General features: G+C 41.4%; 2 protein-coding genes across 2 annotated transcripts in view; both read right to left on the bottom strand.

Moving 5' to 3' along the window:
- Positions 1 to 1,325: 1,325 nt before the first annotated feature.
- mthfs (5,10-methenyltetrahydrofolate synthetase (5-formyltetrahydrofolate cyclo-ligase)) lies at positions 1,326 to 7,341 on the bottom strand. The gene is made up of 3 exons (XM_079339785.1): positions 6,911 to 7,341; positions 5,492 to 5,756; positions 1,326 to 2,404 (listed from the first exon to the last, which is right to left on the bottom strand). The coding sequence occupies exons 1-3, from the start codon at positions 7,019 to 7,021 to the stop codon at positions 2,178 to 2,180; spliced, it is 603 nt and encodes a 200-aa protein (XP_079195911.1). The 5' UTR covers positions 7,022 to 7,341; the 3' UTR covers positions 1,326 to 2,177.
- Positions 7,342 to 9,926: 2,585 nt separating this feature from the next.
- The window catches only part of LOC306821456 (CD81 protein-like), a 30,888-nt gene continuing 15,634 nt past the window's right edge, over positions 9,927 to 25,180 (bottom strand). Inside the window, exons 3-8 of the mRNA XM_079339891.1 lie at positions 18,914 to 19,011; positions 17,220 to 17,294; positions 14,984 to 15,103; positions 13,586 to 13,684; positions 12,913 to 12,996; positions 9,927 to 12,358 (exon numbers count right to left, since the gene is read on the bottom strand). Of these exons, the coding sequence (XP_079196017.1) occupies positions 12,296 to 12,358; positions 12,913 to 12,996; positions 13,586 to 13,684; positions 14,984 to 15,103; positions 17,220 to 17,294; positions 18,914 to 19,011 (539 nt within the window). The 3' untranslated portion in view covers positions 9,927 to 12,295. The remainder of the gene's footprint in view (positions 12,359 to 12,912; positions 12,997 to 13,585; positions 13,685 to 14,983; positions 15,104 to 17,219; positions 17,295 to 18,913; positions 19,012 to 25,180) is intronic.

The raw sequence follows: 25,180 nt of genomic DNA, 5'->3' as shown, positions 1-25,180 counted from the left end.
CAATCAACCTAACGAGCATGTCTTTGGACTGTTGGAGGGAGCAGGAACACTCACAGTGAACCTGCCATCCGATGGACAGTCAGTCCAGGAACCTCCTTGTGGACAGTGCTTACCACCTAGCAGCCCTTGATGAAGAAATGAAAAGAATACTGCACAGAAATACAGAGAGAACGTGAAAGCTTTCGAGTAAAAACTGTTCTTAAGTCTGTTGGATTGCAGATAAAAGACCTTACTCATTGTTACGTTAAAATTGGGATGGGGGAGACGAGATAAGATGCAGGACGTAGATTTCTCACGTTCCTGTTGTCCACACTTGCTGCTGAGGTCATAACAAGCCATGCATGAATGAGGGCGGCTGTGGTTGTGGGGTCGACACAGTCTGATGCTTGTGGCTGAGCGTAGGGTGGTAGTAGTGCCATTTCACCTCGCTGAAGGTTAGCTTGGTGTACTAAAGAGTCCAACCTCTGCTTCATGTATTTTCTGTTTTAATTTTGCTATTTTAACTCACTGTGCACAACTGTGTTACACTGTGTTGTTTTTAAAAATATAACGGATACATGAACAGGATTGGATTCAATTTATTGAAATCGTATTGTTGGCTATTCTTCCAGATGTGTAACCAGTGTTTGTGTTATTAAATGAACACACATATGGAGCAATGCACAGTATTCGATGTTGTGTATTTAGTTTATTTATATCAAGAAGTATTGTTTTTTGATTATATATTCCATAGTTATTTGATTGGCACGTTGAGTTTAGCAGAATCAGTATTGTTGTGTCGTATGGTGTTTAGGTAACACTATGGGCACCTGAGGTTAGTAACAGCAGTTAAAGGGGCGCCAGTAGCTCAGTCTGTAGGGACTTGGGTTGGGAACCGGAGCAAGGCACCATATGGCTGTGGGCAGCCCCCTCACTCTGAGACCTCTCCATTAATGCATGTCACTAGAACCCTGTTTGTGCATGAGTGTGTATCTCGGCCTATGTGTGTGTTCATTAGACAGAGTGTAAACCGAATTTCCCCTCGTGGGATAAATGAAGTATAAATTAAAGGACCAGCATGCACCTATAACTGCAGAGAGGCAGCAGGAGCCGGGATGTTCTTAGTTCTTTTGTTTGCATGCTTGCTATTTGTTAAATAAACCATCAGACTCTCTAACCTGCGGGTCAGGGGTTCAATCCCCAGTTCCTGCAGCCAAGCCTTATCAGCGGTGTGTTATCGTGTATGAATGAATCATTTCTTACTGATGGACAATTCCCATACTTTGTGATCTGTAGCACCACTTTCCACTTACTGTAAGTAACATCACTGAGTCTGGCTCTAAGGCCTGATGGCTCTTCGCTCTGGACAGAAAGTCTTTTAATAAATTAACCATTCCAAAATCTTTGCTTTCCTGTTTTGAAAACAGTCTGTAGTTGTTTAGGGTTTTCTTGATGTATAGGATATGACATGCACCATTTTCCAGCCTTCAGGAACTCTAGCAGATGCGATGGAATAATTACAAACAGTGGTAATTAGCTCTGAGATGATTGGAGCCGAGAGCTTCAGAAAAACATTCTCACATTATTAGAGAGGACACCTGTGTCACAACATTAACAGGTGGAGTTATTACCATTAATGACAGCTGTGATCTCATCAACCATTTTAAACAGAGTTCAGAGCAAAGTTAAAAAAAAGAATCTAACATTTCACACAGGAGTCCGCTGAAATCTGTTTTATTATGGCACCGTGAACCCGTGAACAGAACATCAGAAGAATGTCATCGCTGTCGAGTCAATAAGACACAGAATCATTCTAAACTTGTCCTGATGAGATCAACTTATTAATACTTCAACAAGCTGAGTCTGCATGTCCTGAGGTTTGCAATTTTATTTAATTAAACAAAGAAATTGCAGAATGTTTAGTGTAATGGATTTATATTTGTGTTGACATGGTATCAAACAGGTGTTGATATTCTTTGATTTTTTTTTTGATCTTATCAAAGTTTAAAATTCAAGCATTGAGACATCCACGGGCTGAACACAGCTTTGATGATCCAGCTGAAATATTTCTGCTCAAACATGAAAATATCTGCAGTGAATCAGTCTGTTAGTGTGGACTTTCCAGGCTGGTTAAACATTGGCTGGACTGGAGCCTTAAAGCAGATCCTTAAGCCTTAAGCAGTTCTGGTGATGAAGGGCTACTCGTCTTCCTCGTACAGGACTTCGTCGATGAGCACATCGTTGGTGTCCACAGGGATCTCCTTACACAGCTGCTCTTTGAAGGCCAGGGCGATGGTGTAGGGCTTTCCTTTGGTGTGCTTGATGCAGCGCTCCAGGTATGTGTCATAGAAACCTTTCCCTCGCCCGAGACGGTTCCCTGAGCGGTCAAAACCCAGACCTGGCATCAGGATCAGGTCCAGACCACCTGTTGAGGCAGAGTAGAGGCTGTGATGAGTTATAATGTCTGTAAATGTCTGCCTTACCTTTGGGCTGACACTAGGTAAACAGAGGTCAGGCGAGCGCACACTGTATGGACGAGTTACCATGCGCAGTAAAATGACCTCTTTAGTGGGACAACAGCTCCATCTGCTGGTGAGTCTTTGACACAAGGTCTGGTTTCAATAGATAGATACTTTATTGATTCCAGGGGAAATTTAAGGTTCATTAAATCACATCTGATTAAAACTAAGATCAGAATCATTATCATTACTTGACACAAAATATTAGTAGTATAGTTTTTTGTTTAAAGGTGAAGAATAAAGAGCGCTCTGACGTATTCTGAAATAAAAGAGCATGTGTAGTACTGAGACAAAGCAGCATTAAAGAACTTCCATAATCCTGACTGTATTTTCCTGAACTAGTTTCGGGGATCTGAAGAGAGCGTTCTCAACTATTGACAAAACACTCAAATTAACCACAAGTCATCTAAGCTGAGGGGAAGCAGATCTCGACCCGTCACTGTCAAGATGAGCTGCATTACTGTTTTAGACCGAGATCGGATCAGAGCGTCTGTGGTTGAGGTGGGAAACACACAAATCACAATACATCGATAACGTAATGCAATAACAGACAACATTTCTAACAGACAAAGTTCTCCATTAAAAAAACAACTTCTCTTCCACTTCTCTTTAAATTTTTCTTCACTTTTGATATTTTCTTGGAAAACAAAGACAAAAAAAGTCAGTACAGAGAACTAGCATGTGTATACTAACAGGAAGTATTTATTACCTGAACACATTAGCGAGCACTGACCTGCACAAACAGTCAGCATTCATGCCTCCTTGAAATTTCAGCCACATGCATGAAAGGAATGCTTTTTAAACTTAAACTGTGCAGTCATGTGGACATTAACCTGCAACATTAATGTGTAGGACTCTGTGTTTGATGAAGTCTTCCCCTCACCGGGAGTTTGAACTGCTGGCTGGAGTTTGTTCTTCACCTTTCCTCTTGTCGTAGCATGTAGAGAAACATTTTTATTCTTCCTTTCAGCTACTTGAGGATTTGATAGTGAATCTCTAACCTTTTCACTTCTGTCGTCTTCTGCTTTAATATGCAACTTCTTCTTCAACTACCTAGGTAACTAGGTTACCCTCGTGTCATGGAGAATTGATCCTGAGTCAAATTAGAGGGGGAATCTGTTGAGGCAGTATTGACAAAGAGATGATCCATAAACTGGAGCTAGAGCCCCATCTAGTGGTGTGCTGCTGTATTACAAAGTAGACGCAACATATAAAAGGGATAGTTCAACCATTTGCTTTAAGCATCGTATCATTAGAAACCTGTTCGTATTTTTGAAAAGTCATGCATCCCGCCCTCATTTTCCCCTGAGAGGGGAGAGCTCTGGATTTCTTGTCTGAAAAGGAGCACCCACTAAAGCTACAGACCTAACACAGATCAGTAAGCGGGACCTCACTCCCAGAATCCAAATGCAACGTCCGCCATCTTGCTAGAAAGCTATACTAACAGGCTATGTGGGGAAAGCGAAAAAAAACCAATACTTTAACTTTAAACTGATATGGATGAAGAGGATTTAGAAGGTCTTGCGCTTGAATCAGATTTTCATGGCCATCTCTGCAAGCCGCAATATAGCGGCGAGCTGGCTGCTGCTGATAGGTAGGTCGGCGGTTGTGAATACAAAGACTTGACCTGGGTCAGACTGGTGGTGTCGGTGCTCTCACTGTTTGCCTACGGACACAGACTTAAGTCTGTTTGCCAGGAATTGCAAAGATGCTAATTCATGAAGAGACCTTTGAATCAGTTAAGGAAACTCTTTTTACAGATGTGTCCAACAACACATGAATGCACCAAAAGACTATCTACGTCAGTGGGAGGGGTCTGCGGTGCAGTGCATTCTGGGAGTTGTTGTCATTCATCCATGAAATCCAAGAAACTCTGCCAACATCAAAATGTATGTCACATTTCTACGACGTATATGACCCAATGTCAATGTGTTTTTAACATTGTTAAAAATGTTTAAGTTATATTAGTTCCAACTGTCGAGATCGATAATTTCCTTTAATTGCCCCCCGAGGATAAATAAAGTTTTTGGAATTTGAATTTGACTTCTCATCGTCTAATCGCATGTCCAAAAGTTCACGCTGCTCTGCAGGTGTCGCTCATGGGACGACATGTAATCAACAACACCCACCCTCTAGTCCAGTGGTTGTGGTAATGAACCACAATGCTAGTCACCAAAGACGCTATAGCTGAAAACGGAAGAAGAATTCACATAAAAAACAGTGGCGGTGGCATGCGATAACAGCAGCACGAGCACCGAGGAGCAACAAGTAGAAAAATAAATCCTGCACACGGCCTTCAAAAGTGTGGGACTTTTTTTACTCTCTTTTATGCCACCAGATCTGTGTGCATTGCGTGTCTGCTCTAGCGTGTCACGGCTCCGTTCTCCCTTTTGCTGCAAGAAGAGCAGTGCGCTGGACTGCCGTGACAAAGGTAATTAAACAGATTCACTCACAACCGTGCAAGATAATACAGTGTATGCAGTATAAAACTCTATATAATCCCTATCAACACAGAAACGTATACAGGTTTTTTTCTGAACTGTCAAAACGGATTGTTTTATTCGGAAAATAAACTGGATGTTTTAATGTTGTATCAGTGTCTGACTTCCTGTCATGGCTCCGGCATCCAGCAAAAATAGAAGCGTGATGTGGTAGTTTGCAGACTGAAAAATTCATCTGGTGTACCACGACTACAACAGCAATGAACAAATATTTGAAGAGAAAACATCCAGAAGCTCTGTGTCAGGATGGTAGCAAAACATATTGTCTATGTTGAATCGTTACATTGATCAAGTGAAATACCTAAAAATGAATTGTTGGATTAACCGAAAAATGAATTGTTTGAAAAATAATCGTACTGTTTATGCGTTAAATTTCGAGTTTTGAAGATGGGCATTTGTGAAGGAGGGATAAAAACACATTCTTTGAATATCAAGGCCCTTTGTTGTTTTCTCTACTCTTTAACACAGCAGAGCAGTCACTCACGTTCTCACCTGCAGACAGCGCCTCCTCTCTGCTGTGATCTTCCTCTGCAGGCTGTTGGATATTCCAGGACGTCACAGGCAGCGTCTTCATGTCGTCCACACTCCTGAGCTGCAGCATGTCCATGTGACTGGAGCCGCTCTCATATTTGGGAATGAAGCAGCTCTTTCCCCGTTTAAAAACGTCTTTGATGATTTCTTCGGTGAGCACTTCATCATGCATACTGAGAAACACCGCTATCCGCTGACTGGACACATACTTCGGATGTCTGAAGAGCTTGAAGAAAAAGCAGAAGAGGAGAAAGTTCAAATGAGAAAAGATCGGAAACCCAGAGCAGATTTCAATATCAGCAGAACTCTGGTCTACTGTGCGGCACCACCTGTCACCGTCCTTGCGCAATCCAGTCTTGAGTCCCCATTACCTGACACCGAGTCAAGTCCCCACTATCTGAGCCCAAGTGCTAAAGGAGTTCAAATATGGGCTTCTGTTCTCCACTCCAGCAAATTAACGTGTTTCTTTAATTATATTAAATGCTTCCCAGCTTTAGCCCTCAGTTATCTTTGAGTCATCATGTCTAAACTGAACCTCAGAGAGGGTGTGATACTGTGAAAATAAAAATAAAGACACAGGACAGAAGAAACTACCCAGAGAGGACCGATACACTTGTCACTTTTCTGATATTAACAGTTCCACAGATTTAAAGGAGCCAATAAGTTCTATAAAAAGGCAGCCCCTACGACGATGAATAAAAAGAGAAATAGGCTAAAGCTCTTTTTTCTGTAGCAGGCTGTAAACAAGCTGTTTATTTATGCTTTAAAGTTGGAGAATTTAACATGTGGCTCTATGAGGGTTGAAATACTGCAAGGGATGGCCTCTAGAGGACACTTGAGGAAATGCAGCCTATTTTTTTATTTTATTTTTTTAAATGTAATGCCTTTGCTTCATGTCTCAGCAACAGATTGCTTTTTGGACTGTCTTATTTTTTTATATCACTGATGTAGTGTTATTTTTTCTATTTTTTATTTTAAGTATAATCTACTCGGAACAAACTGTGAGTGTTTATATTATTTCGCTAACGCTGCAAGACTCTTCGTGCAAACTGGACAAAGTAATAATTAATCTGATTCACAGCTGTTACATAACTTGAAAACTCTGGCAGGGATAGTTTGAGTTTCTCTCATGAAGTTTTTGACTTTCTTTGGATCTACATGCAGCTTCAAGCTCTGCCTCACGTTGTCGCCTTCTGTTAGTAGAAAGATTACAAATAGACATTTGGTTAAAAATAAAATATTAAACTCAACATAACTCTGAAAAGAGCAGATGAGAAAATCTAACATTGCATTAGTGTTTAATTTGGACATAGCTTGAAAAACAAGCATCAGAATAAAGTCCTTATCATTTAGTAGTCTTTTAAATGTTGCTGTCTGTACCTTTTGAGAAACGACCAGGGACTGCCGTAGTTTCTCCTCTTCACAAAGCGCTGCGACCCGCCGCTTGATTTCTCTCCTCAGAGTCTGTTTAGCAGCTCGCAGAGCAGCCATCCTCTTTCAAACTTCACACTAAATACACTGAAGGGTGATTTAAGTCCTACCTGGTCTTCTGTGGCGGTCTGTTCAGACTGATTTTAACATCGACGTCGTGTTTTAACGTCATGCCACTCTCCAGAAGTTAAACATTAACTCGTGTCAACACGCCGAGACGAATCAAACTAAGAGAGTGAAGCCTTAATCCTCACTTCTGACAGCAGAGAGCTCACACATGACTCCGCACCGTGAACAACCCTGCGCCGCATGCATGTGACGACACAGCTGCATGCGTATGACGTTGCAAAGGACGGCGTGCTCCTCGCGGGAGAGACCGAGGGGGAAACAAAGCAGCGTGTTTCCGTTTCACCTTTCATAGTCATCCTTTATAATATCAAAGGAAAAACAGATTACACAAAAGTAGGCTACAAAATAATGTGCAAAAGATGTAGGCCTACATTAAAAAAACAACAACACGTGCATGACCATAAATTAATATAATCTCTAACTAGTTAAAAAATGTCAAGTTTTCAAATACAAATAGGCACACATTTCAAAAATTCAAATGTCTCCTTGTGCTAATAAACTCCTCTTCAATGACACACAGCAAGATAGAGAGAATAACACATGCGGTGGTAATACATTTTCAAATGGGTTTAGAATAGCCTGACTTAATTAGTTTCAGGCAAGACTACTTTATAAAGATCTCTTGTTTTCCAGGTTTTTTTTAATTTTTTTTATGTTTTCAGTATTTTCCTGCAGACCTATTTTCTTCACATCTAATTGTAATGTAAGCTACTGGGAAAATAGATAGATTAGATCTGATTGGCCTTGTTGTGAACTGCTTGACACCTTCAATGCCAAGAGGCCTCTGACACAACATTTAAGTGTAATCACAGGGACTGTTTTCCTAAAAGGGACGAGGCCAGCTTTGAACACTTTCTTAGACTTTTTTAAAATGTGTATTGAAGTTGAATGAATCACAAAAATCTCTAAAGCTTAGAAAATTACTAACTAATAACATGTGATACAGCCCAGAGTCATTTATTCATCCTATTAATAGTAATCAAGAGCACGAATGTGTGTTGTTCCACAGGGAAGTGAAATGAAGAGTGTACTGTACAGTTAGTTCCAATAATATAGAACTTTCTTTTGAAACAGAGAGTTTGAGACTGTTCACATACTTTGATTCATACTTTTGAGTTACTCAAAATATATTTAAACTAGGCCAACCAAACGTAGCCCTGCCATCTGTTGTTGTCTGAGCTGTGTTTACATCCTCTCACATGTATGGGATGGCTGGAAGACTCCTCCCATTGTATAAAAAAAGCTGTTTTAGTGGCGCAGTGGTTAGTGCACGCATCCCCATGTATGGAGGCTATAGTCTTCAATGCGGACGGCCCAGGCTCGACTCCTGCATGTTACTCCTCTCTCTCTCCTGATTTCCGACTCTGTCTCGTCTATATCTAATAAAGGCATGACAAAAAAAAGTCAAGGACTAGAGTAAAGAAGAATTACATGGCCAACTCACTGCTTATTTGAATGTCAAGTATAAGATCACGGTCATTCTGTCACTTGACATGCAGTTTGTTTTGGTTTCATTCTGGTGCTCATGAGCAACATTCACTTGATCAAAAAGTTGCACATTCTTCCTTTAATGACCAATCAAGAGAAACCTTTCCACAAACATGTAACATAAAATATGACTATATAAAAAATCCTCCACAAAGAGACCAGAAGAACAATTCTAAAATCTCTCTACTCGGCGACCTGGAAGAGTCAGTATCAAATTTAAATATCCCCAAAGTCTCTCACTGTAGTGCTTCTTTAGATCAGGGGTCTCCAAAAGTAAATGCACCTCTTCCCACTCTTCATCATTTTGGCCCATAACAACAAGTGTAAAGTAGTAATATTTTCTTCTACATTTCTGTGAATTTTCAGTAACATAGCACTAACCTATGTGGCACATTAAGAAGTGTAAAACAGTCATGTTTTTCTCTTGGACCTTGATGTGACTTTAAGATTGTTGATAAGCATTGGGATTATTGCAATTACTGTACAAACAGTAACAGCTGATGGAAGCGACGTAAATATATGAAAGCAATGTGATGCAGGTAGCTCTTGACCACTTTCATTTGTTCAAAGTAGCTCTCAGATGAAGAAAGGTTGGAGACTGCTGCTTTAGATCAGCTATTTGTGTTGAATGTTGAAGCAGTGATTACATGCACATAGCAGACATTCAAAGGTCCCGTCAGGTCACTTCACTTCCTTGCTGGCAGGTAATTTCAGTTAGTTTATCCATAATGAACTCCTTTGTGATTAAAGTAGGAGCTGAGCTGTCCCCTTTAGAGGGGGATCATTCATAAGGATGTTCTCGTTTGATAGAATTATTTGTGTAACATTTTGAGTCTTTATACTGCGACACGTGACCACATATAATCCTGAATGCTCTTTTCTTTATCACAATGCTGCAGGAGGCGATGACGTCTCATCTGAGCTGTGGAGATCGTGCTCTTATTGTATGATCGGCTTAAGAACCTATTACACAATTACTGACTGTATATGGAGGTCTGAAATCTGGTCACATATCCTTCTTAACCTATAGAGTTGTCCGTGTGTTGTCTTTGACAAGTTGGGACTGAAAAGATTTATTTGAACAGTTTTATAGTAACCCTAAGATTATATTCTTATCCTCAAGAACACCTGGAGTTTGACTTCCTGCTCTTTCACATCTTTTTACTGAACCAAATGTTTTCAACCACACAACGCTAATTACCCATAAGACTCATTATATAACCTCATGTTATTTAAATCTCATTTTTCGTAAGTCAGCTCTTTCCTGCAGGTTTTGACTTCATTGATGTCTTCCTCGACTCCTACTTTTTATATCACTCTCATAAGAAAAAAGACATCACCCTCGGACTTTATTTGTAAAGAACATTTAATCCCTTTCTATCTGGGCAAACCAAAGTCTACAGGAGCAGAGAGGGGTCAGCTTTAAGTGGCAGGGCGATCAAAAAAGGCAGCATCATGGACAGTCTGTCAGAGAAACTGACGGCGTGAAGGTTTGATTTCCTCTCAGTCCGCACTGCCACACAACAACCCCTCCCCTCTCTGTGCAGACTCCCTTTACGACGTACCAGACAAGATATCACAATACAAGAGGAAAAAAGGCATACATTGTCTCTCTACAGCCTTCATGATTCATTAGTACAATACATCAGAGCTGTAAATATTACAAGACACTTTTACTGGTTCTCAGTTTAAGCATGAGATGTTAAACAAGACTAGGTTTAGTGATAGTATGAAAGGTTACACAGGATGATATGGATGATAGGACTGCGTGTGTGTTTGTTAAAATGAGACGAGCAGGATCAGACCTCTGGACAGATGATTTTCTAGTCTGTGTGTGGGAGTGAATAAATGTGATCCTGCAGGTGAGGGTGAAGCTGTTAGTGTGACTGCGCTGCCCGAAAACTAAACAAGACTAAAGTCAGCACAACAATCAACCTGAGAGGGTGAAGATGGACTCACAGAGAGCAGACACAAAACCACCAGCACTCGACTCACGGAGGTTAACGCATCACTTGCAGGCTGGAACTATTTCTTTGTCTAAGTTGTGGCGTTGAGTTCAACTTTAAGGTGTGCTCACATTATTTGGAGGAAAGACTGCTTTTCCAGTTTTAATAGTCAGTCATTTTCTGTTTGTATGAAGTCAAAAGGAGTTAAGAATTAGCTTGTTATAGAGCTCTGAACCCAAATAAACACAGTTTACTATGATTGAATTACAATAAACCAGGTTTAAAGGATACTGACATAACTCCGTCTTAATGCGGATTTGCAGAAAAATTCTGAAATTGTTGATTTTTCAGGTTTGCAAGACAAAAAGCAAACAACATTGAAAATACCATTTTCTAAATGGAGTTTGGTTTGACCTTTTCAAAAGCCCAGACTTGAGGGCTACAGCCTCTGTACACAGAAGCTCACAAGAAAAAAAAAACAGTTCCAGTTTTCTCTCAGGTTCCTGATAATGTGTCTGCTCCTGTTCTTTTCTGCACATGTACACTAAACACACCTGGTCAAACTGTTTCTGGACAGCATTTAGGGTCAAACTAACAGATTAGCAACATTAGCAGGACAGCACAACACTTAGTGCAAACCACGGGCCCTGCACTGGGATCAGTCGTTACGTGAAGGATGACGATGAGGAGGTTAGTCTGCTATAAAGCTGAAGGGGAAGAACAATGAGACAGGACCAGACTGAACCAGGTGAGGAATGAACAAACCAGGCCTCTGTTTGTAGATGCTCTGACCACAGGCTGGAGTGTCACCCTGCGCCGTCTGCAGGCAGCGAGCGAGAGAGCGAGTGAAGGACAGCCGACTGATGTAAAAAGTACAAGTTGCATAAGATCTTTTAATTTCCCTCCTTTAGACGTCTCTTTTATCACTTTCCTTCTTTCTACTCTGAGAGAGATCAGAGGAGGTTTCCAGAAATATTTCAAACACAATCCTGAACTGAAACAATTAAAGTTCTTCTGCCTGACTTAATTTCAGATGAATTGGCTGAATGTGTTTGGTGTCTCATTTGGTTTGTGAGGACGTGATTTTTTTCAACTTGATGCAACTTCATCGATTGGAATCAGTCATCTAAAGGTAGAAGAATTCGAAGGTTTTATGCAACAGAGCCACTTCCAGGATAAAGTCCTCCCTGCAGACGCCACGCAGAGCGGGATAGATGTGAAACAGAGACAACAGAGACACTACAATTAAAGCTTCTCCATCTCCAGGTTCAGTCTGGAGTAAACAAGAAGTGAGTGTAGGCAGAGTGTAATACAACATCCATGCTCAGGCAGTCATAAAGCACTGTTAATATATATATTTATATACAGTTTATACATAAAACAGTGAAAAAACATCCATAAAACTAAGGGTATAAAGCATGTTCATAGAAAGCAGTAAACAAGTCAAAGGATTAGAGCACCAGGACAGGTGTGTGTAACTCAGGTGTGACAGTGTGGTATAAGATCTATCAGGTTAGGGTAGCATGGGTTAAATATGCAGAACAGCATCTGTGACTAACATAAACTTCATAGACAGTGTCGTTAAAATGCTCCATGGAGGATGGCTTACGTGAGCTCGCTGAGCTAACTAAATCCAGCAAGCAATATATGTGACATCTCCTGCTTATAAAAGAAAAAAAACAAACAAAAAAACAAACAAAAAAAAAAAATACTGAGACAGACGGCGAGGTCGTCTCTCCATCATCAGCGAGCCGACTGGTGGTCAGACGCTTCAGTACACCGGGCTGTTACGGATCCCGCAGCACAACACCATGCTGAAGATCATCTCAAAGATCTGCAGGAGGAGGACAAAGACAGGAGGAGATGGTGACGATGTTTCATAGTGGAATGGTTACGTGTAAAAAAAAACTCGACACATTTTGAAGCATCCCGAGCCGCGTCACATACTACAGGACTTTTCTAAGATCATCGTGCCAGGCGAAGGAGCGCAACACTTCACGTACGGCTGTAACTGTTCGATGTGTTACAGTTCTCCGGCACACGTGTGCGGGTTGCGTCCTGCCGTCCTACCTTTGATGACGTAGCCAAGATTTAAAACCCTAAACATCGAACAATAAACCGGGACATCCCCAAAGGACTCTGAGCAGATCGAGGACATCCGTTAGGATTGGATCTTTAGAAAGCAGCAACTTTCTTTTATTGAGGCTCAAATAAAGTTTTTTGAATTTGAATTTAAGTGAGAAAATGAAATCCACTCCCACCTCACCAGCGTCATGTTATTTCCCACAGAACAGAAACTAAGTTTCCCTGCTTTTCGATACACCAAAGAAGAAAACACACCATGTTGTCAGAGCTGTAGTGACTGTTAGTGCAGCTTCATGTTCTCACCATGATAACAGCGACCGCCAGAGCGAGGATACCGATGAGATAAATCTTATCCGACAACAGTTCCTTGATCCTGGAGTGGCAGCTCTGCAGAGAGAAACAGCAACAGTGACGTGAGTCGGTGACACCTTCATCCGACTTGTTCAAAAGAATACGGATGGAGTCTTATCGCTGGGAGAAACAGTGTTTTCATGGAAATGTGACCCTTTCTCTGAGCTCATGAATCATCACGACGAGTGAAAGGACCACTGTGGACCACCTACATGCTGCGAAGGAATTAAGTTGATGCCTCTGTGCAGTCTGAAGAGATTTGAAATTTAGCTGAAAATCTTCCCTCAGAGAGTCTGCAGTGAACGTCTGACACGGAAACAAAGTTATTAAGTAATCAATGAGTATATCAGTTAAATACAATCAAACAGGCGGAGCTGTAAACAGCAGTGACGGATTTAATGCTTTATCTCATATTCGCGTCACGCAGCATGTCTCTGTCTTTGTTGAAGCAGCTCAGTTAGAGATTAAAATGTTCTGTGCTTGTTTTAGAACAAGACAATCTTTGAATGACTGTGAGTATCACGATGTGCCGTAGCATTAAAAACCCGTCAGTGAACCCCCGTGGTGTGGGCGAGCCGGGGATGATGAGCTGTGTGTTTGTGGTTATAAGCTTGATCACACTCACCGTTGTGGCTCCAGAGGAGGGGCAGAGGTCGGTTATGCTCAACATGTCCGTGAGGTGTGTGAAAAAACCAGAGCCCTGTCCTTTACCGCAGCAGACCAGCTGAAACACACACACACACACACAGAGATTAACTCCCAAACACCTCCTGTGTTCCTCTGCTCACAGGGAACAACAAGCTAACCTTCATTTAGAAAAGGGATTTTGGTATTAAAGACAAACGTGACAGTTCTTTTAGCGTTCCTTCAACGTTCCGTCTACACCAAACCGCCTCCCCTCTTGGCTCTTTCAAAAGCCACGCCCCTCTGTTTACCTGCACGAGCGCCGTTGCTCCAGAATCATACCTCAGCTCATCGCTTGCAATGTACAGAAGCTACATCGTCTCATGCCTCATCCAGCTGTAAGTATCTTTTGAGTGTAGAGAACGAGCGAAGAGACAGGAAGGCGGGATGTGATCTTCAAATTGGTAGCACGTGGCAGATGTTACTTTTTACAGTCTTAACACCGATGCGGACGGCACGGTACTAGTGGCGACGAAGGTTGCCTCATCTCACCTACACGCCAAAAAAGTCGCACTCAAACACACCGTCAAAACTACAGCCCACGGCCTCATACGTTCTGTGCACGCGCAACACCACTGTTACGCAACACTCGTATTATTTGCAGCCTACTTATGGCGAAGAAAAAGTTTGAAATGACAGTGGCGTTGTCAGTCAGAAGAGGCGCAGGAGACGAACAGCCGAAGGAGATCAGACAATCAGCGAGAGTCCTCTCATCGACACAGATTCAACATGGCGGGCGGAAAGTGGCGGACACGCCGCAAAAACTAGGGCAACAACCGCTCACTGACGTCCGTGGTCTACGCGGTGTATCAGGGCCTTTCCCACTGCTGGAGATGACGGATTTTCTTTGTTGTCAACCAAAATCTTAAAAAGTGTATCTGGAAAAAAATGACCAACCCTGCCTTCATCTGTAGCTTCTTTTTAAAAAGAGATATACCTCTACATGTTTTTACTTTGCATGAAAGTGATAGGCGAAAAGATTGACAGATTTTTTATTCAAGAAAGGATTACTGTATATGGGCTCTTTATTATGCTTTAACTTTAGAGATTGGACAGTGGACGGTGTCTTCATTTATGTGATTACGTGAGTGTGAGGCGGCTCACGAGGAATAAAACTTTAAAACGTCTGAAATTCACTGGAGCAATTCACAGTTTTCCCTTTAGTGGACTTCATAAGAAGTTTGTCCGTCTGTTGAAGAAAAGCAAGATACATCTCACGTGGGCTCTGAACTGAGATTTGAATCGGGTCATTTTGCAAACGAGAGAAGCTCAGTGCAAAAAAAAAACAAAAAAACCCCTACATTTATTTTTTGGAATATTTGACAGCGTTTGGTCTTACCGTCTCATGGAAGACCTTGAGCACAGAGGCAGCCGCCTGCTTCTTATCCTTGTCAGTCAGACTTTGTTCCATGGCCTTGTCGTACACAGAGTCGTAGAAGTTCATCATTTCCTTCGACACCTGAAACAAACGACATCGTTAGATGTCTTTCACACTCACACCTCTCCTGTGTCTCTTGATCTCAGGCCAACATCTCTATCAGTCAAGTTCAAGTTGAAGTCAATTGTTCACGGCTCGCTCAGAAAAAGAACAGGAAATTCAAATCAAGACTTTAAAGATTTACAAACTTAGCACAGCTTTGTGTCTCTCCAGCTGCCATGTTTGTCAAATCATCTAATACAGCATTCGAAAAGTAGGGAGTAAAAGCTGTGTGCAAGTAAAGTTAACACAGTTTAATCCACTAAGTTAAGTGATCTTTGATGGTGGATCGGTTTGAACATTTAGAGAGGATGAAAAGTTTTATTTCTGAGGATCAGATAATCCAGCTCACGTCTGCAGAGAAGAAACAGAAAGCATCAACCGTATCCAGGGTCAGACTTGCTTTAAAGGCAAAATCACACTACATACTCTGTCCACAGGGAGGCGCCCAATTCCACACAATAAGAAGGCTGAAAATCCGATAATGTTTGAGACAAAAATATTTTTGATAAAAAATTATTAATTACTGCGCCGGTGGCGCAGTGGCACCGCGTGCGTCCCCATGCATCGAGGCCACAGCCCTCGTGTGGGCAATCCGGGTTCGTGTCCAACCCGTGGCAACCATACTGTACGTCTTTCCCCACTCTCTCTCCCACCCTCTCATCCATCCGCCGTCCTCTACACTAAAGGCTAAAAAGGCCAAAAATAAACCTTAAAAAAATAAATGATAATCATAATTACTTTACTACACTAGTGCCAACTTCCGCTGCTTAAGAAAAAGTGCTTGAACACATCACGTAGTGTTCATTAAAAATTTTTAAAAAAAATGTGTGCGGATCTTTTTCTCTCACATTGGTCCACTCTGTTATTGAAGCAAATAAAGCATTCAAGTGCAAAATAGATTGATGTTTAAAACACCAACTGGATGGGTTTACAACCCTTCATATACTTTAACTCAGCATATGCATGACATCAGCCTCGCCTACCCTGTGGTGGTTTGAAGCGGAGGTTGTGCACGTCCTCAGAAACGCTTTGCGTCCACGAGATGCTCCAACAGTGGCGGAAGGTTTTTAAGAACAGTCTGCAACTACCCGCACTATAAAACCAATCCACGTTCAGCACAGTTTTCTACGGTAAACCCTGATCTAGAGTCAGCTATGTGTGACATCATCGAAGTCCAACACAGTGCAGCCGCTATTAATTCAGTTCAACATAGAAACGATGAAACACAGAAAACGATGGGACCCTTAAAGGTCGGATCTGAAAAAAGGAGGACAGATCCCTTATTTTGTTACCATTCCAACAGTTTGACAGTTGAAATGAAGAGAAATACTGTTGGTACCGAACTGAACTGGACCATACCACTTGGTGGAAACAGGGCTTATAATGCCTCATTGCCGTTGCCTAGCAACTAACTTAAGTGACAAATAGCTGGCGACGGATCATCTCTACTTTGGTGTTTTATGCAGTCTCATGGATTTGATGCTCCGTCGAGAACAATCCTCCAGTGACATGTTTACGCATACAGGAGCTTCACCCCTGCTATCCAGTCTGAATCCAGCCTTCTGATAGGTCCGATATTTTTACATCAAAGTTTTTAAAATACACTGAGAACTGAAAGACTAAAAGTTTGTCACTGTTTAAAAAGAAACAAATAAGATGACCCGATCTTATCTGATTACGAACCACTTCTTTTCTAACTGATTAACGACCAATCAAACAAAAGTGAATCTAATGTCTATTGTTCTCTTGAACAACCTGATTTCAAGATTTAAGCTGATAACTTGAATCTTGTTGGATTACTTTTTAACAACCGTGCCCTGGGAACAGTTTTCGTCTCTGTGATGAGAAAACACGGGAGGTAAAAACCGGAGCGAGCAGTGAACTACATCGAGGTAACTCAAATATGTTTTTATGAGTACTAAATTAAAGATGTCTTCATGCTATCTGAACTTCTGAGACCTTTTGAAACCAACACGGGTTCTTTTTTATTTCACATCATAGAATATTTGTAATGAAGCTAGTACAGTTCCTTCCTGTATTTGCTGTCTCTGTGTAGTGTACTTCTATAAAGCCATGAGTGTGTGTGTGGTCTTACAGTTTCTCTGTGCATGAAGCCCCAGATTCCAGCAGCTACCTCACAGGCGAACAGGATGACGAGGCAGGCGAAGAACTGCGGGAAACAACACAGACATCACTGCAGTTAACTCGACACACACAAGAAAATCACAAATTACAGGCTCTAAATGTCAGATTGATCATTGATTAAATATCCGTCCATTAACAGGTAAACATCAGATTCTGTTTCACACATAAACTCCTTAACACTTTTCGAACATTTGAAGCAGGCTGCCCTTGAAATCTCCCTGAGTTGGTTGTTCACACGTGCAGCTCACAGGAGGAGGCCGTCAGACTGAGGGGGGTGGGAGGGTCATGAGGCGACACACGACATAAAAAGAACGATGTAGAAGCAGAAGAATGACAAGCAGCGAGTCTGCCGCCATCATGACATTTTTCGCTTTTGAAACAAACAATGAAACATGTAGTAAGACACATTCCTGGAGAAGAACACTGCAAACAGAAACATTTTGAAGCAGGTTTATTATGTGAATGGAGATCGCACCTGTTGCACATGCCCCCCCCAACATATTCCCTGCTGTGTCCTCACATCAGCTCACCCTGACGGGGCTGTCAGACAAAAACAACTGGGTAAAGCCTGAGTGAAGCTCAATCTTAAACTTTCAGGCTGTTTAAAGAAGTTTTCGAGCATGTGTGAATAAAGCGTCAGACTTTTATTCTGAAAAAGTGTCTGAAAACATCACAGAAAAGATCCCGACAGAGAGAGTTCTTTAATATTAAGAGGGAGGTGATTTTCTTTATCCACAAACACCTGTTACATAACTATCTACAAACACACCAGACTCCATTCATATAAACAGTCACTGTAACCTCCAAAACAAGAAAGTTGCTGATCTACCGCTGTTTACATCAGTAGTTTCTTTGTGTCATAGTGTTTCTTTCAAATGTACGTTCTTCATGTCCAAGACAAAACACGCATACATGCACACACACTCTTCAGTTTGAGGCAGCATTACTCCAGAAGCATCCAGGAACTTTGAGCTTAAATTCCCGTTTGTATGAATGGAGTCTGGTGTGTTTGTAGAGAGTGATGTGACAGCTGCTTGGAATCATCTCCCGCTTGAACAAAAAGGTCTCTCTTGTGTTCGGATCCTTTCTGTTATGTTGTCAGACACTTAGAATAACAATCTGAGTCTGTCAGGGACAAACACAACCACTTTGACCCTTCAAGGATAATATGCTGCAGGCATTACGCTGCTGCAGGCTGATGAAGGCCACTGTGTATTGTTACCATGTTCCCGGGTTAAGTCATGTGAATGTCTCAGATACAGTATTTTTTTTTATTTCTAAAGTTCCTGATTGGTCAGAAACTACAGTCACCGTGGATACTGAAAATGTGGAGCGAGATCAGGCCATCTTGTGACTTATAAACACGACGAGCGTTAGCAGACATGAGCTTCCTTGTTGATAAGCTCTATTCATCTTTAAGGTCTAAGTGTTGGTGTTTAGTTCTTTACATTCATCAGGAAATGTTTTCATCCAAACCTTCAATAACGCATTTAAAATTCCTCCATGTTGACTAGCCTCGCGTATTGATCCGTTGTGTCTCCCTCCGATCATCACTGCCACCACGTGCTGATCGGTGACATGTTACGGTAAAATGTGATACCTGTCATTGTAAGCTCATGGAGGGTTTGAAACAAGGGGACTCACTGTTCCTAGAAGACACTGGGACTCCTGGATGGCGCCATAACACCCGAGGAAACCGACCACCATCATCACTGCACCCACAGCGATCAGGACGTGGACACCTGGACAGACACACAGTAACGATTGTTAATCCCCATGGCAACAAAATAACATGAACAGATATGAATCTGGAGGGCACGAGTGAAGCGCCTATCAGACTGAACAGCTGCTACAGGAACAGAAACCACTAAAAGGGTTATAAACGCGCTGCGGTGTTGAAGCTTCCTGAGTGAAATTGAAACACACACACACACACGCAGTAACAACTGCTGACCAGCAGAGGGCGCAGTGTTGTTTAGATGCCAGCAGAATAAAGTGAGTCATGTTCCAGTTATGTTCACAGGAAGCTGTTCAGTAATTTTGAACACAAAGAGTCTGCTCCATCACTCATCACACACACACACACACACACACACACACAGGCTGATGTTCGACAGTATGAGGGAGGGCATTTTGCCCGCTGAATCACTTGTCTATAACCTTTTGTATTTCTGAGATGTAGTACTGAGTGTAGTTTGGTGTCCAGCTGTTCAGTCCCAACAGCTGAGAAAAGGAAACGGAAAAGAGGCTCATAAAGGATGAGGTCGAAGGTCGGGGTAATCAGGGTTGGCAGCCTGGGAGGGGGAAGGACATTAAATTCAGCACGAAAGGAGAAACTCACAGCCACATATCCATGTAGTCAGAGATCTCTCACATGCTTTGGAAGACTTTTAAATATGACACTTTTCATGTCTGGTGTGCAGCACTTTGATTGGCCCTTGTTGTTTGAATTGTGCTTCATAAATGTCCTGTTCAGTCAAAACACAAATGACTACTTCTCCTCCAGAATCCATCCAAAGCAAACAGATGATCTGTGTGGAAATAAATCAATGTTTGCATAACTATTGTGAACAGTTGGCATCTTTTAGTCCAAGCAATATGAGACCAACAAACAGTTTTTGAATTTATTAATCAACCTTTTATTAATCCATCCCAGAGTTGTATACAATTCAGTGTTCCGTCTGTAATTCCTGGTGTTGAAAAAAAATAATATAAAAAAAATCACACTGTGTCCTCATTTTTAAATAACTAAAATTTGCAGTTAACGATTTTGGAAACCAGAATCTTTTTCATTCATGATGGATAGAATCAAATAATACTGATGCTTAAAAACCCCTAAAGATGTTCAGCCTTATTTTGAACCCAAAGAGAGAGAGCACAGTCTGAACTGCACACATATATTTGACATTGCCGATGTTTAATCAGTGTGAAAGAGTTTTTCTGTACACTTCTGTTCATTAAAAAAAACAAAACAAAAAAAAACCAGAAATGAGCCAGTATTGTTGGTCTGGAACTTTCAATGTTTTTGATTTTCTGTTTGAACTTCTGGTATCATGACAGCCCTTGTAGTTTTAGCACGTGAATGTGAGAGCGATCCTTTTCTGCAAACAAATGAAAGAATCACACAACAGAGGAAATCCTGCTGTTTCCTTGGTAAATACTAAACAAACTCTATCAATCACTAAATGCGTCCCACTGCATCGTTTTGCAGCATTCCATAGCTGTACGAGTGCTGAAAGAAGCACAAACAGTGATGTCATCGTGCGCTGGTTACCGTGGTTTCATGTGGAGAGTGTTCAGACTCAGCATCATCACTCCTGCCTGTCAGATTGAACTGTAACAAGATTTCAGACCACTAACAGGCCTGCTTCCATATCTCCCCCCCTTTATCTTACCCACAGAGCCACACACACACACACACACACACACACTCACTGAGGCTAATTTCTAAATCGATATCTTGGAGACGGACCAAGTGCTCTCTCTCCAGTTTTGACACGCCCTCCCAGCCTCTCCCTCTCTCTCTTTTCTTCTCCTCCTCCTCTTCCTCTTCGTGGTGCTCACTCCTCCCCCTCTCCTCGCTCCTGCGCTCTCGATTCAACGCAATCCAAATTATGCTCTCAATAATTCCATTTACTTAAACGTCTCTTCCTGTCTCTCTTAATTGAATCTTCTCTTCCATTACACTCTGTGTGTGTGTGTGTGCGCTCTCGCTCTGCTCGCCTCTCTTCTCCTCTTCTTCACGCTCCTCCTCGTCCAGTCTGGAGGCGGAGCTAGCAAAACCCCTTGACAACAGCCACTCCAGGCCTTTTCTGTCGGTTACGATGGGTTTTGAAGATCAAATGGTTCCTTTGCTTTGTCTTCAATGGTTTTAAATTCATCTTAAGTTTCTTAAATGTAGTTGTTCTTGCTCCGAGAAAGAGTGATTTCATTTTTTTATTTGGAGGGTCCTAAATGACTGGAGCCATGATTTACTTTTAAGCTTATAAAAAACTGAAACCATCCAGTGTTTGTTTTTTTGTGTACTACAGAAGCCCTAAGCAGACATACATCTAACATTTAGGGACATCAGTAGTGGCAGAGCGCTTGTGGTATAATTGGGAAAACTAAGACTCTAAGATCTACAGGCTATTCCACATATACAAAGTTATAGTAGTCTTGGGTTTGTCCTGTTCTGGACTACTCGTCACCTATGTCTGCTGTTCGTGGTGACATGGGGTGGGTGCCTCGTGAGGTCAGGCGGAAGGCAAATGTGGATAGTTTTTGTGACAGAATGTTTGACCTACCAAACAGCAGAGTGGCACGCAAGATTTTAAGGTGGGGTCTCTCACTAGGAGGCGAATTGGCGGCAGACATGTGTGATCTTCTTCTTTAGCAGAGGCTTGTGCATCTCTACAGCCACTGACAGAAGGTGGGGATATTTGAAGAAGTTACCATGACAACGTAGACAAAGGAGTCGCTTTCATCACAAGCCAAAGTGACAAACGTACTGTCTATTTCAAAACTGTGTTGTGTAGGAGCTATCAAAGAGCCAGCATCCTCGCTGTGCCCGGTCTCGCTCTGACATATAACCATCACATATTCAAACTGGACGATATACTGGAACTGTTTCTGATTTTTAAAAAAATGAAATTGAAATCAGCAGCTTTGATTCCAGCTTTCTTGCCTCATTATCGTTGTTTGCAGCTGCCTTTTTTTTCTCCACATTTCCTTGAACTTTCATTTCCCCATCTTCTACTTCTTCTTCTTCTTTGCCTTCTATTTTGGGAACAAAATGGGCATCAGTTCAGTTCTATTTGTACGAGTATGATGTGTGAGGGTAAAAGGCTGGAGTGTTCACAACCCTTTGTTCAGTCCTGCAGGTGTAACCACTGAGAGAAAAAAAAGTTTCTGCACTCTCAGTCTTTGTGATGAAAATTATGACGGGCGTCTTTTTATTTTCAGCGTGTCGAAGGAAAACTACCAGCAGAACGTCTCCATTTCTTCAGTTATTGTACACGTTCCTGGATCTGTTACTGTCTAAAGTTTCTTTAGTTTAATCAGAACTTGTTAAGTCTGTGTTTTTCAAACTCCTGGAACAAAAAACAGGACATCCTTTGACCTCTTTGACACATAAGAGATCTCATTTTAACCCCTCCCAAATTACTTCATACAAGTTTATTTATTCGAGTGATTCTCATTTTAGTCCCTTTAAATCACATTTAAGATTTCTTTGTTCCGATTTGTGGTGCTGCTGAGCAACCCGGCTCTAAGAGCAGCTCAAAGTGTCACATTGATATTATAATGATTTCATATATTCACTTAATCATGCAACAATACGAGGTCCATGCAGTAAGTAGTATAGTTTTTGTTATTTTTACAATAAGTACCGTAAATTCCGGACTATTGAGCGCACCTGGATATAAGCCGCACCGGCTAAAAATAGGTAAAAAAATGTATTTGTACATATATAAGCCGCACTTGATTATAAGCCGCAGGTGTCCACGTTATAACAAGAGCTATTTACACAGAAAGACGTGACACAAAGACATTTTTTAACTTTTAATGAAATACGTACTACTGGTAACATCCGCAAATATGAAGCCTACTGTAAATCCTTTATCAAACAGTGTCTAACACACTGATGAAAAAGATGACCGTAATATATTTCACAGGAAAAAGTCCATCCATTCACTGCCTCAGAGTTACTTCATTACTCACTTCCTCAGTCTCTTTTTCGTTGTCGCTGTCAGTGTCAACTTTACGTGCAGCAGCTCTATTTCCTTCTTTGACAGCCAGGTCGATCGCCTTTAACTTGAAAGCTGCATCATATGTATTTCTCTGTGTGTTTTCCATGATGAGGGTGCGTGCATGAAGCGCAAAATGACTGATATTAAGATCCGACGTGACGAAGTCAAATGTTTTTGCGGCACAAGCTCATTGTCCTGCAAGAAAAATCCATAAATAAGCCGCATCGTTTTAAAAGCCGCAGTGTTAAAAACCGCGACAAAAAGTAGCGGCTTATAGTCCGAAATTTACGGTATTTATTATCGTAGTGTTCTCTTTTTGAGTCTCCCCCAGAATGCAGAGAATCAAGTGTTTATGAAAATTATGAAATTAGCCAGATGCCATCCTACTGGTCTGTAATTGGACAACATTTCTCTTCATGCTAAAGGTAAACAGACTTGAGCTTGGAGCGCTCAAAGCCCTTTTACACTGCAGGTCACAGACATTCACACGCTGATGGCAGAGCGAGACCACCAGAAGTAACTAATCCCATTCATACGCTGCCAACAAAGCAGCGCAAGTAATTCAGGTGTCTTGCTCAAGGATACATTTTAGCTGCAGGAGCTGGGGATCGAACCCTCAACCATTCTGGTTGAGAGACGATGGTTCTACTTAATAAGCCACAGCCGCCCCGTGCCCCTGGACCCCCCGACCTGGACACCTTTTCCCACTGGCTGATTTATCCATACGTCTGTGGGAAGCCCTGCTTTAAGGCTTTTTCTTTTACTGCTGTAGTGAATTATTCTGTTTACAGTCATGGACTCAACTTCTTAGAAATCCTCAGCTTTAAATTTCATTCTGGTTCTTTTAAATCTTTGTTTACTGTCTTCCAGTGGACTCGGTGAATGACTCCATGTCATTGTTTAAATGAGCGTTGGCCCTCAGGGGTTTCTCAACTATAAATACAGCTTAATGATGACGACAGCACGTTCCAGCACTCAAACTCATACTGTGGACCAATCGTGCTAAATAAAAACTTTGTGAGTCTCTTTTTTGGTTTTGAGCAGAAACAAATCTGGTTTTATAACAGGAGACGTCCTACCTCGGCACATGTTGGTGCCAAATTCAAAACTTTTCAGTTCAAAGTTGAGTCTGCTTTGTGGACATGATTTCTGCAGTCGGTTCTCCATTAAACTCCGCCGTACATCATTTTTTTGTTCTGCTGCTTGGAGGGTGACTCCATGAAATCTGATTTTTTAAAGGCTGGACCTCTGAATTAAAAATATAAAGAGGAAGAGGAAGCGTCAGACAGGAAGGCGTTCTTTGTTTTGTACACAACAGTCGGACGTTTCATCGAAGCAACAAAGCACATCTGGATTTAAAATCTGGAGCTGGTTAATTATTTTATATATATATACTGTATATATTTCATTATTATTAATTATACTGTCGATTAAACAGCAGGTAAAAAAAGAGAACGTAGAGTCACGTTAATGCTGTGCTCAATATGAGTTTGATTCGTCCTAGAAATAACATTAAACACCTTGACATACTTTAGAGTTTAATATTTTTTAATATTATTTTAACTCCTTCCTTCATGCCACCACTTGGGACACAGATTACAGACTTGTTTGTGGCTTCGTCCATACTAGAGGAAAAAAAATGGATATATCGTCTCATAGCGAGTATTGACATTTTTATTTTGTAATTAGCAAATGTGCTTTTAACATTCTTCATTACTGAAGGGGCTGCACTGTTGCAGTCGTTCGCACATGTTTGTGTTCGATAAGATTTTAAATCCATCGATCAATAACTCCAGAATCGTTTTGAATCCTATCGTAGGAAACATTTCTTGAATTTGTTAAGTTTTGTGAACATAACACGACGTTAAAGAGGTTAAATTAAAACATATTCTTCCACAATTCTCAGCATATTACAAACGGTTTAAAAACATTAACTAAAGTACCGTCACATCATCATATCGTTGAGTCCATACGGAGGTGGGTCTTTTTTGAAAACGCTGCTTAGTCTGTTTGTTTTGGCCTTTGACCTTTTGGCCCAAACTGTTTCAGCTCACAGAAAACGCACCTCTGGGAAAACTCCTTCCAGGGCAAAGATTTTCCGAAGCTCGGTTTAAGCTCTGTTTGTGTGAGATTTGGGCTGGTGGTGGCACGCGGTGTAACTGTTTCTCTTTGGTGCCATTCT

Source organism: Symphodus melops (assembly GCF_947650265.1).
Source record: "Symphodus melops genome assembly, chromosome: 3".
In the NCBI taxonomy this organism is placed as follows: domain Eukaryota; kingdom Metazoa; phylum Chordata; class Actinopteri; order Labriformes; family Labridae; genus Symphodus; species Symphodus melops.
This window is presented reverse-complemented; position numbering and strand designations above follow the sequence as displayed.

Excerpts from the sequence above, each read along its gene's own strand:
- mthfs (XM_079339785.1), bottom strand. The coding sequence starts at position 7,021 with ATGGCTGCTCTGCGAGCTGCTAAACAGACTCTGAGGAGAGAAATCAAG. Across the intron at positions 5,757-6,910 it reads CCCTGGTCGTTTCTCAAAAG|CTCTTCAGACATCCGAAGTA; the intron begins GTACAGACAGCA and ends TTTTTCTTCAAG. Across the intron at positions 2,405-5,491 it reads AGAGGAGGCGCTGTCTGCAG|GTGGTCTGGACCTGATCCTG; the intron begins GTGAGAACGTGA and ends CTGCCTCAACAG.